The sequence below is a fragment of the Panthera pardus genome, unplaced genomic scaffold (genome assembly GCF_024362965.1).
Source record: "Panthera pardus isolate Hobbes unplaced genomic scaffold, ASM2436296v1 HiC_scaffold_10, whole genome shotgun sequence".
Lineage (NCBI taxonomy): Eukaryota > Metazoa > Chordata > Mammalia > Carnivora > Felidae > Panthera > Panthera pardus.
Window position 1 is genome coordinate 94,777,364 of NW_026526655.1, and position 13,142 is coordinate 94,790,505.

General features: G+C 34.0%; 1 protein-coding gene across 9 annotated transcripts in view; it reads right to left on the reverse strand.

Moving 5' to 3' along the window:
- Positions 1–13,142, reverse strand: part of CCNT2 (cyclin T2) — a 40,741-nt gene that overhangs the window by 12,650 nt on the left and 14,949 nt on the right. For 5 of the 9 annotated variants that reach the window (XR_008424702.1, XM_019454408.2, XM_019454396.2 and 2 more), the window contains 3 exons: positions 6,912–7,040; positions 5,460–5,520; positions 3,102–3,164 (listed from right to left, as the gene is read on the reverse strand). Coding sequence is in view for 7 of the 9 variants with exons in the window: in XM_019454408.2 (XP_019309953.1) it covers positions 3,102–3,164; positions 5,460–5,520; positions 6,912–7,040 (253 nt within the window). In the remaining 2 variants the exon portion in view is untranslated. The other 4 variants (XM_053909383.1, XM_019454416.2, XM_019454446.2 and 1 more) reach the window with 4 other exon arrangements.

Below are 13,142 nucleotides of genomic sequence, written 5' to 3' on the forward strand. Positions count from 1 at the left end.
AACACAACAAAAACTTCAAAGTTTTGTACACAAAAAGTAAATTTTACTTACTACTTACAAATATCACAAGAGCGCCATCATTTTCTATACTACTGAAAATCTTCAACAACATTCACTCAAATGTTTCTTGCTATCCCCCAAAGATCTGAGAAACAAGCCGATTTGCTTTTAGCTAGCCAGTTACAAGGGCTAAACTTGTTACTAAGTTAAGCATCTAGTCAGCTAAAAGTTGCAATAAAGCATTCTCCTGGATTTAAAAAAAAAAAAAGAAGAAGAAGAAGAAGAAAAGATTTTGAAGTCTAGTACAAAATACAAAGAGTTGCCTGCCAGACTTAATCCTCAGTCATCATATTTAAGTTGGCTTAAGTACTTCCATCCAAAGAAAAGAAAACAAAACAAACCCCCACCCCCAAACTCAAGACCGCACAAACTGCTGTTTTTCATGCTACTAAGCATCAACAGAGAATTAACAACCTAGAAACATCCCAAGGGCGTAGATATAGAAAACTCCACTGCATATATATTTCTTACAGTATCCAATTGTCAACTTTAGAAAAGATACACATACTCTAGGCAATCAGGATGCTTCAGCACTGGTCCCCAAAAGAAAAGCAATTTTTAACTAGTTTAAGTCATGGAAACTGAAAATAGTAGTACCCCGCTCACTTTTTTTCTGCTTTCTTATTCTTCCCAATGGGGATTCTTTTGCTATAATTTCCCTTTTCCCCCAATTACATTCATAATCATTGATGTACCTTTCCCCTCTGCTCACCTAGGATCAGTTCACCTCAACTCACCCCTCTCTAACAGGCCTCAAATTCTTTGCCCTCTATTTTTATTCGTGGCACCTGTAATCCCTGCTGCCCCATGTGGATCACCAACATAAGGTATACAAAAGGGATTTGGGCTTAGCAGAGTTGTGCTAAGGAAGAGTGTCAAAGCATCAGATGTCTTGGAGGCAGTGTGACTTATGTATGGCATTCTTTCCTGGTGGGGAGGGAAGGAGAAATCACAGAAATGAAAGGTCCCTGTAAAATGACATTAGCCAATTCTTCAGCAAAGTAGCATAATATCAACTTTCTCATCTTGGGGTGGGGGTGGTGGGGAGAACCTTAAAGAAACCAAACCACTACTACCCCCCATCCCCACAAAGAATCAAAATATGTAGAGAAGGAAGTAAAAATAATTTTAAATTGCCATAGCAGTTTTCACCTCAGAATATATCTAAATTCAAAATAACCTATTAATAATCAGTGTGCAACACAGGAAGAATGCAGGAAAAATGTTTTGTTAGCAGAAAGTTATAACAGAGCAAAGAAAACAGACACCAAACATGAAACAATGTTTTTAAATGGAGTGAGATGTAAACCATAGTTACCTGAAATGTTAGTCAGACAAAATGAAGTTAAACATATATAAAATTTGCACAATTTAAGAATTGATCACATTTTAAACATTAACAACAAAAAATTAGATTTAAATATTCTGTTTTGGATAAAATATCAAATTTGCAGTTTTTGTGAATGTTTTTAAAACTTACTATTCAACTTTGCAAATGAATGGACTTCATGTCTCTAGCTTTAGATATATGGGAACACGTACAACAGCTACTAAACTTTAAGGATCTTAACGATGGGTCAAATGTCACTATAATACCAAGCTGAAAATCCAGTTTCATTTCCTACTAAGTGTGTGTGTGTATTTTAAGCTATAAAAGTATCTGTGTATATGTATTTTAAGCTATAAAAACGTCTTTCTTCACCAGGCTTAGTTTAGAGCAAAGTTATATGGCTCTCCATTATTCTAACAGAAATAGCTTACTCTAAGGCTTTTTTTTTTTTTTTAATTCAACATGTACACTAGTTATCTATATGAATTCTATACTACACTGTAATTCTGTGGATAAAAATGTGCTATCAATCATATTCAGATAACCCTGAGGAACAGGAACCATAATTAAATATGTTCTACTTTGCAAGTCATAACAGGTGCTAGCTATAAAAAACCAAAAATAAACAAACAAACAAGGTACTTTCTTTCAGAAGTCCAGTTCTGAACAATGACACTGTGACAACAGGTTTGTTTTAAATATAGCCATTAACATAATAAAATCCTACGTAGGTATATGAGTTCAATTTAAAATGAATAAAATGTGAGACTATTCAGGTAAACACTAAAAATCAAAAAAGGCCTTCAAAAGTCTTACCCATTCTGTTTAGAATAAACCTAAAGAAAAGAAGTCTGGTGGTAAAAGAATGAAACTGCAAAATTTAATTTTCAAAAAAGAAAGTAACAGAAAAAGGCACACTGAAGGTTCCAAGTGGTTGCTCTTAGTACAGTAACACTTCAAATGGCAAACAGGAAAGAAGAAGTAAGAAGTAGTGTAACAACATGCAACTATGTAAAAAATATTTCTAGGGATACATGAACAGATACATAGAATTCATTAACAAGAGTAGAAAAGTGTGTACCACATGCTTTATAAGCAGTAAAGCAAATAAAAAAAAGTTCCTACTCCTGTTTTAAAAGGCTTAAAAGGCACATCACATGCTGCCTGTATCATACTATATACTTCCCCATTACACACAAAAAGGAAATTATTTTTAGAAATGCTACAGAACTTTGAATGTATTAAATCTGTTGTTTTCAAATGAATATGGGGAAAACATTTCCAAAGTGGCAAATCTGCTAAGACAATTTTTATCTGAAAGACATGAGGATGGCCTCCAAATTCTTAAACTGTCATCATTTTCCTAGAGGTCAATGGAAGTTTGACAGAAACCAGAAATTTTCTGTGTGTATGTGTTAATGGCCAACTTCTTAAACATTAACTAAAATGGGAACTGGCTTATTAGCCTAATAAGTAGGTGGAGAGAGTCCTATTAATTGGAAGCCCTCTAGTTTTTTTACTGAAAGATTCTCACCTAAGTTTAAAGGAAGCTAATTCACCACATACAGAAGCGGATGAATAGGTAGATGTAGAACAACAAAAGATGTTGCTTCAAAATGGTATTTCCCCCATTTTAATAAAACTCATTCAAATCAATTATAGACAATAAAAAGTATTAACACTTAATTCACAAATTTCAAAGATCACTTACCTCTTACTAATTGGGTACATTTCACCACATCTGTGTGTGGATGTTCAATGGTGATCTCAAAACCTGAAATGAAAAGCACTTTTTTCCCAATCACTTATCACACTACAATACTTGACTGAGAAATGCCATTCATCAGCACAACCATAAATGTATAATATATTGTTCATTATTAAAAAGATCCAAAGGCAAAGTTATTTTCTGTCACTGACATGCTCATTATACCATCAACGATGAGAAATAATTTCTTTTCAAAAACAATGTCCACTTAGGAAAACTGATAGCAAAGTTATTTATAGATTACGGTAATAGTTATTAAAAATTCTGATTTACAATTAATTATGATTACCCTCAGGTTAAAAACAAACTGAAATATATGAAAAATACAACCATTAATAAAATAATTCAATTACAGAATATATACACACACACACACACACACACACACACACACACACACACACACACACAGGTTTTGAGAGAGAGAGCACATGCGTGTGAGTGGGGAGGGAGAGAATCTTAAGCAGGTTCCATGCTCAGCACAGAGCTTGATGCAGGGTTCAATCCCAAGACTCTAGGATCATGACCTGAGCCAAAATCAAGAGGCGGATGATCAACTGACTGAGCCACCCAGATGTCCATGTAATATATTTTTAAAATGTATTCCAACTCTCCTTTTTATAAGATGTAAAAAGGGTATTTTTCATAAATATAATCTGCCCCATAGTGGGAAGAAAGACCATTTCAATGATTTATGGTCCTCTTATTTTCTTAGTATGCCTTAAATCAAAGGGTTTCAACCAGTTAGTTTATAACTACGTTTCATTAATAATAAAGTGATTAAGACAAGTAAACCTTGTAGCCTCAAGATTCTTTAAATCACTTCTTCTAAAACCAAAGATAAAATGCTGAAAGAGCTTTTAATGTCTATTCAACCCTTAGGTAAGGCAGGCTTTTTTCTTTTTTTTTAAACAGTGGAGGTCGTTGGGGTGCCTGAGTGGCTCAGTCAGTTGAGTGTCCTGACTTCGGCTCAGGTCACGTGCGGTTCTTGAGTTCGAGCCCCGCATCCTGCTCTGTGCTGACAGCTCAGAGCCTGCTTCAGATTCTGTATCTCCCTCTCTGCTCCTCCCCTGCGCACACTCTGTCTCTCTCTCAAAACTAAAGATTAAAAAAAAATTTTTTTTAAAGTGGAGGTCACATCTAGCATCTTCAGAAGCAGTAAACGAGTGACATCCTAATACACAGGTAATCTAGATTTATAAAGTTGTTGTGTGATCTATTTATATTTCTACTGTAATTAAACCTGCAAAACCATACTTTAATCAAAGCCAGAGGTGTATACTGTCAATTCTAATGTTCCCCTTAAAATAATTTTCCTTTCAAACTTTATTACACAAGTCTTTATAAATTTCATATTTATATAATTTTATATAAAAAATAACATGCTAAGTCAGTGGATTTGGTGAGAATAAGATTTTCACTTTTATTTTTATATCTTTTTATACTATTACAACATCAAATAAGTTGTATCTATTTCAAACAAACTACTTTTCTAATAAAAAGAATCTGTCATGATGGGAGACTATTACTGCACTTCTCTTCAATGATTGGGAACGGAGTAACATATGAAATAACTACCATAACGAATAGTGGCTATTTATGACATATACACCATGTAGTCATTTTTTATACATTATCTCTCATTCTTAAGTTCACAATGTTAAGACTTAAGACATTATTACTCTATCCTGCATATACAGAATGGAGGTACACAAGATCAAAGAACTTTGCCTAAGTTTACAAAGCAAGTCAAAGGCCTACAGATTTAAACCAAGATCTCCATAAAGCCCATGTGATTCCATCACACTTCGCTAGGCTCTTCCAGAAGTAATATATGACTTTATACAAGATAAACCTTCTCAGGCCTCAATTTCCTCATAAGTTAAAGATCAAATAAATAATCTTTAGAGATCACTTAAACTGCATGAAACTTGAAGACAATATAACTTTTAGAAGGGGATGATGAATGGTTAAATAACTACACTATGTCATATTAAAAATGATGTGATAAATTCATTAAAAACTGACTACAAGTGCTATGAGAGCAAAGACTGCCATGAATACTTGTGCACATTACAATCATATGCAACAGCCTTTCACAATGAAAACTATGTTTACCATTCAATTAAATTATGCCAAATGAAATTAAAAAAAAAAAAAAAGTTTTTCTTATAACCAGGCTATACTATTCTGGCCCCAAACCTTGTTTTAAAATGAAACATCTTCAATGATAAAGTTATTCCAGAAATTTTTTTCTTTCTTTAGAACACCACAAAAATAGCATCAGCCATGAGTACATACCTAGGGTTTGTAGCATTATGGTTTCAAGTAAAACCAGTTCTTGAGTCTGTTGAAGGTAAGCCTGCCAGGTAAAAATAATACTATTAAAATGCTTAAGATCAACACTATGAGACTATGGGACCACTAAGTCTCATGTAAATCACAGACTGATTACAGAAGAGCCAGATTAGTTTAGGAACATGAAGGAAATACACTGAGGGTGACAGGGAAATCCTGTATTTTGCAACCAATCTAAATTGAATTACTTCTAATACAGGATATGCAAAAAAGGTAAATAGCAACAAAACCCCTCAAGACAATGATAACATGAAAGGAGGTAGAGCTTCATTGAAAACAACAAACGCTCCAGCCTGTAACGTAAAACTTGACATAGGCAGTGGTGCTTCAAGACACTTTACCAAAGGAAGCACCAACTCAAGTAAGAAAATCAAATTCAAACCTGCCTGTTAAAGAAAAGGCTTATCAATTCAACCTAAGATATCTCAAGTGGAAATTCCTTAACAGTCAGAGTTATTGTGTAGAATTTCCTCTCTTTAGAGAAGACAAATACAATCAAAGCAAACCCTCAAATCTCTAGATTAAAACATTTTAGATATAAAATACCAAAATGATGTATCATACACCATGGGGAAACAGAAGGCCTTCTCTTTCAACTTCAATAAATTATTCTCCTACTGCAACTGCTCTGGGAATAGATGTATGAAAAAAATTTCTATCACTGTCAAATTTCTTAAATTGTAACAACTAAGGTGATAAAAAAAAAATACATCATCAATATTCATGTAAGGACATGTTGCTAAACTCAAGAGTGAAAAACACCTTTATTTATGCCCCATTTTGAAAAGGTCACTAAAATAATTTTTTAAACATAGATTTCTATCATTTGAACAATACCCTAAGTATTCACCAAAAATAATTCCGAATTTATCATGTTAATAGAAGTTACAAGAACAATCTTTGCATCATCATACATTCTCTATTATTAAATGGCTAACATCATTATCTTACTCCTTTAAATGCCATTATCTCAGTGCATTTTTACATATGACAGGGATAACTATTAGTATATATGCATTAATAAAGGAACAATTCTGTAAAATTACTATTTACTGGTCTACAGGCAAAACCAGAGGTCTTTCTTTCTTTTTTTTTCCATTGCTGACAAATTTTAAGAGTTATTCATCTTTGGTCTCAAATGCACCCAAACAATGGAAGTGATATAAGATCACCACTACATATATCATAGCTTTGCTGTGAAGATAAGCAATAAAATGTGAAACACTTAAAACCACCTTTGAATCACAGCCTTAACATGATTCAGAATGATACTGAAATTCATGTATATGCATGAAATATGTTTCTGTTAGATCACTCCCTGGTATTGCATTCCTAAGTGGTAAAAGAAACAAGCAGCAGTTGGAAGGCAACACCAATTGAATTATTTTTACATACATCACATTTAGTATCCAGCAGTGGCTCTAGGGGATGAAGACAAGCATGTGCTACTTTGATAACATGTTCAAGTTTTCGAGCCTGTTCTTCCACTTTTGCAGCCAAAAATAATGCAGTAGGTGATATTATCTGCAGAAAAGATAAAAATTTGGTGATTTAAAAATAAAAAATTTTGGAAAAACCTTCTACTTTCTAAGGTGGGGCGTGCAAGGAAGGAATGTAGTATTAAAAATATGAATTGTGACTTGGGCTATAACAAGACGGATGTAAGAGTTTTAATAAAGTGATTCATTAAATAGAACTAGTTACCCTAGTCTCTAAAACTTGCTTTACTGTTTTGCAAACAGCAATGGGAAAAAGGAAAAAGACTTACACTTGGGCAAACTAAAATAAAGTTTAACTTATTATTAATGCATATTGTGGAGGTAAAATAAAAACTCAAGCAAAATAATAAAGTCGTAGCTTAAAAAAATGAAAAATAGGTAAAATATACCTAGATTTTCCTTCTTTTTAGATACAGCCACTACTTTCTAGGTTTCTTTTAAATTAACCAACAATTCACTTGTGTGGCTAAGAGCTATGCAATATTGCTTTAGGACAGAAAAAGGATCTACAAGGCAAAATGAGAAGATTCTGAACATGAAACTGCTACTGAGTAACTCTATTACTTCACTATAGCAATATTAACAATAGCTAAAGAACCAGATAATGAACATGTAAGATAAATCAACAGAGTAGAGACATTGCCAAATGGAGATCAAGAAATAAGCAATTTTTTTTTTAAGCTTTAGTTAAGTTATATGTTCTTGGGATTGAAGTATAAGAACACAGCACTATAAAGACATTGACTTAGAGAAACATCAATTCTGAGCAATATTTACCCAAAAAGTAATAAACCAAATTTACTGCTGACTCAGAAAACAGGCATACTCTAAATTCAAATAATATTCTAAGATTACACAGAAGAAATTTTTCATGGGAAGATGATTTCTAGAAGTCAAGATTCAGGTTATTTTTCAAGAGATGAACATCTGAATCTTACTGTATCTTAGGGATCACCAATCACTATACAGAAACAATGCCAGAAGAGGGAGGGGAGGACAGAAAGAGGCATTAAGCATGCTACATGATTTGGGTAGTTAAGGACAAAATTTCTGATAAAAGAAGGTAGATTCTTTCCTCTGAGCTTTTAAAACAACTTATAAATAATGCTGAGCCATGAAATTTAATCACTGGATTTTGGATCTGAAAGGGACCTTCTCTGGATAGTCCAATTTCATTTGCAGATGAGTAAATGGAGTGAAAATGACTTCAAAACAGACGTAAAATTACATCAGTTTGGCTCCAAAGAACAAGTAATGTTATCTTAAAAGGACTGAATAATTTCAACTTGGACTTTCCAACTTTTTTCCATCTTTCAAAATTAAAACAAGGAAAAGACTTAAAAATTAAGAATACTCAAAAAGGCAACTTACTCGTAGTTTTCTTAGATTTAGAATAAACTACTATTATTCTTTACCAAAGATTTAATTAAGTAACATGAAAATTAGTTAATATTCTTGAAATACCAGTAAAACAGCAGCCATACAGGGCAGGGATTTTTCTGAAATGTAGAAAGTACAAGAGAGTGGACAATCATTTCCTATCCCAGTTATTTTTTCCACATACTGAGAATTTCCTATGCTACCTACTTTAATTCCTTTTCTACTTAAATGTTTACCTCATCCTAAGGAAAATTCCTCAGTCAAAATGAAGTGCCCTTCTTTATTCAATAGGAAACTGTGTACACCTCTGTCATTGTACTTTCGCTGTATTCTAACTTCTGGCTTACTAATTTTGTCTGCCCTACTAGTCCAGAAGCAGCTTAAATATAGACACTGAATTATTCATTCACATTCCCATTGTCTTGCATTGTGCAGCTGCTGTTCAGTATATTTGCCAAGCGAATGATAGGTGGATAATCCACATATAAAATATAAAGGCACCAATGTTAAATTCTAGGTATTCCAAATCCCACAGTAAAAATCTAACAGCCAATACAAAGGTAAGAAATGCAAGAAACAATAAAGATACTCTCAGTGTCCCACAATCTCTCACTTTTTACCTAATTCATGTCTAAGAGGGGAATGGCTAAGCCGGCCATCAAATGCTAGCACTATTTACCAAAGAGTGAAGCAATACAGGCTCAAGCCACATGTCAAATTAGACTGAACTTAATAAACTTTTTTCCTAAGTGCCAGATGATCCAAGATTTCTCTTACTTGCCTAAAAGGTACCTTCTAAAAGTCTCCAATGAGCTTTTCCTGGCACAGCCTCTTAGGATTCCCAGTGATTGCTCCATTCTCTTCAGACTTTTTATAAGCCTCAATATCAAGTACTTTCAAACCACAGATTTTTTTCTCCTTACAATATAGTCTCAATGGAAACAAAGTATGTTTACTAATGAATGATTCTAAAATTCTACAAATAATTAAGAAAATTAAATATTCGGGGAACTAAGCAATGATCTTCAGGGTAGATTCCTGGTTTATTTACCCACACTCCTCACAGAAGTCTTTCTGTTCCCTCTAAATAGGGCTCAATTCTCATCCTCCTCCAGTGCAACACTAATACCCAACACTCTTCCAAAGTTCCTGGTGAAATCCACTAACTCCATTCACATTTCCTCCTCTACAGCCTGCAAACATTTTACTCCATCAGGGCTGTAAAAACAAAACAAAACAAAACAAAACACCTTTTTAGATAAATACTTTGTGAATATCCATGTGAGGCTTTAATTTTAATTAAGAATGACTAAAGAAGGTAATCAAGCTAGGTGCCTCTGCTTTTTTATATAGAAAGCGGATTTTGCTGTGTGGCTTACTGAAAGGAAAAGAACTCCAAAAAGTTTTAAGTAATGGCTATGTTATTAGTTGGCCTGTGGCTTTTAAAGGGAGCATCCTTTTGAAGGCAACAGACATTCATTAGTGCACGTAAACTTGGTTCAAAGTCAAAGAATTCACACCAATACTGGAGTAGATACTTGGTTCAAGTGAGCAACTACAACCTGAGATTTAGCTCACTGGGGACAAGGACCATGCATGATCCATCTTTGTGTTCTGTTATCTGTTTTAATAAACTTGCTTCAATTACTATAAATGAAGGAAATAAAAACTGATTTTTAAATAGTGTCAAGTTTGTCAGCCTAGCAAATGTACAACTGTTTCCAAGGGCTATCACATTCTCAAAACAAGACAAATTTCTACAGAAATATACCATACAAATCATGGAGAGGGGGAGGTAGAGGTGATGAAGCCAGCTGTAGCATAGTAGTCAGGGTGCCTCAGTGGAATCCTGGCTCTGTTATCTGACTAGCCTAGGCAAATTACTTATTCTCTTTGTGGCTCAGTTTCTGCATCTGTAAAATGGGAGAAATAGTATCTGCTTATAAAGTTGTGGTGAGAATTAAATCAATCAATATACATAAAGCACTTAGAATGGTGCCCAGAGTCATATGACTGAAATTATTATTATTATGCTGTAAAGTACATTATTATTATTATGCTGTAAACAACAATTGTGTATTGCTAATGCTGATCTTAAAATTTAAAGGTGATTTAACATGCTTTTAAAAATTCCCTTCTTTCTTGCACACCTTCTTCCTTCCACAGTTAAACTCAATTCTTTAAAGGTTCCATTGGAGCCCTAACTAAGCGAATTCAAACACACCAAAATGATGATACACGACATTACTTCAATGATTACACCAGTATTCCTTTCGTCCCTTTCCCCTCCTTTTACCCCCTTCTCTTTTTCTATTCCTTTATATGTTTCCATTCCTACCTCTTGATCTGACTCCCTTCCTTCTCCATCCTTTCTCTTCCTGCCCATTCCTGGCCGCTGTCTCCCCCTTCTGCTCATGATGCCCTCACTGCTGACATTCTTCACTCTCCAATGTTGGCTTCAACCTTGATATTTGGAGGCAAGGTCAGTTTGAATTAACAAAAGCCACTGATGATGGCCATACCAGTCAATTTCAAATGAAATCATTCCGGTCTTCATCCTTTTAGTAATATATTTCTGCATACACCTTATGTATACATTTGTATTTAAGAAGAAGCCACAGCTGTTTTATTACTCTTCAAATTTAAATTTCCTAGTCCAAAAGAGTCCTAAGAGAAACAAAGAAAAGACTTCCACATCTGCCTTCTATTTGCTAATACATCATCAAGAAGCTTATTCTAATCTATTGTTATTTTTCATCTTTAGGTCCTATAAGCCGGTGAAGCCATTTCTTCCCTGTTTGTTAACTGCCTCCAAACTCCCCCTCTCCTAAGACTAGGAGAACTATTCCCTGTGCCTTCAAAAGACTTCATTAATATCCAGTTAGTTCTAGGTATCACAGCTAAAAACTGGGAAATCACATGCCTAAGGCTACAGTTAAAGAAAAGTGGTAATGGCATAACTTTAGAAGATTCCCAGAAAGGTCTCAGAATATGAAAAGAGAAGTATAAGCTTAGATATATGGAAAAATAAAGGGGGGTAATGGCTCCTCAACAAAGAGGAAAATAGGTTAAAATGTCCATTTGTTAATAACAAAGATCACTGGAGTGCCTGGGTGGCTAAGTTGGTTGGGTGTCTAACTCTTGATTTTGGCTCAGGTCATGATCCCAGGGTTGCCGGATCGAACCCGCACTGTGCCGGAAGCCTGCTTAAGTTTCTCTCTCTCTCTGCCCCCTCCCCTGCTCACGTGTTCTCTCAAATAAAAATATATTAAAAAAAAAAAAAAAAAAGTAAAGATCTCACCAAGCTTGACCAATTAAGCCAAAATTTCAGTACAAACTGGTTTACATTCTTAATTTTGTTGTACTGAAAAGACTGACATTCCAGTATTACAAAAAATGTCATTAATTCAGCCTGGTATTTTAGTTTTCCTACCCATATAATTATGTGTGAGTGTAATACTGTCAACATAAGAAAATTTATGCTGAGAAATACAAAAGTCTTCAGGTTGGATGTTATTTTAGATTTCTAATTATATCTGAAGAGAGCTGGCTATATAAGACTGAAAAATACTATTATTCAGTACTGCTGAAAAGCAGTAATAATTAAGAGAATAAGGCCTGATTTCCATAGAATAACTACATTATATTTAAAAGTATTTAAATGCTTACTGTAACCTGACATTTAAGTATTTATTTATGGAGGATAAGTTACCATTATAAAACTTACAAAAATGAAAAAAAACTCAGTTAAGTCTCTATTTTCCCTTATACACTCAGCTCCTACCAGCCAATGGTAAATAGTCATAGAATATTGGGAAGCAACTTGCATAGATATTCAAATATTCCACATCAATCTTTCAAAGTCCCCTTTCCTTCGGATGGCTAAACAAATAACTAATACTACAGAAGACTTAATATTGTGGACAGTATTCCCCAAATTGATCTACAGATTCACACAATCCCTGTCAGAATCTCAGCTTCTTTTCTGCAGAAACTGACCAGCTGATTCTAAAATTCATATGGAAACACAAGGGATCCAGAAAAGCAAAAACAGTTTTGAAAAAGAACAAAGTTAGAAGACTCATACTTTCTGAATTCAAAACTACAAAGCTACAGTCATCAAGACCATGTGGTAATAGTATAAGGAAAGACATAAGGATCATGGAATAGGATAGATTCCAGAAATAAACATTTAATTGGATAGAGGAAAAACAGTCTTTTCAACAAATGGTGCTGGGGCAACTGCATATCCACATGCAAAAAAATGAAATCCATCCCTTTCTTTACACCATATACAAAAACTAACTAAAAATGGATCATAGACCTAAATTTAAGAGATAAAAACTTGTAAAGGAAAACAGGAATACACCTTCATGACAATGGATCAAGCAATGTTTTCTTAGATATGACATCAAAGCACAAATGACAAAAGAAAAATCCTAATAAATTAAATGCATGTGTAACAGATGAAACCATCAACAAAGTGAAAAAGCTAACCCATAGGATGGGAGGAAATATTTGCAAATCCTGTATCTGATAAGGAACTGTTATCTAGAATATACAAAGAACTCTCACAACTTAATAAAGAGACAATACAATTTAAAAAATGGGAAAGGGTTAAGTAGACATTTCCCCAAAGATACTACAAATGGCCAATAAATGCATGAAAAGATGCTCAACACCACCAGTCACTATGGAAACGCAAAATGAAACCACAAGCTACTATTTTATACTCACTAGCGTGCCC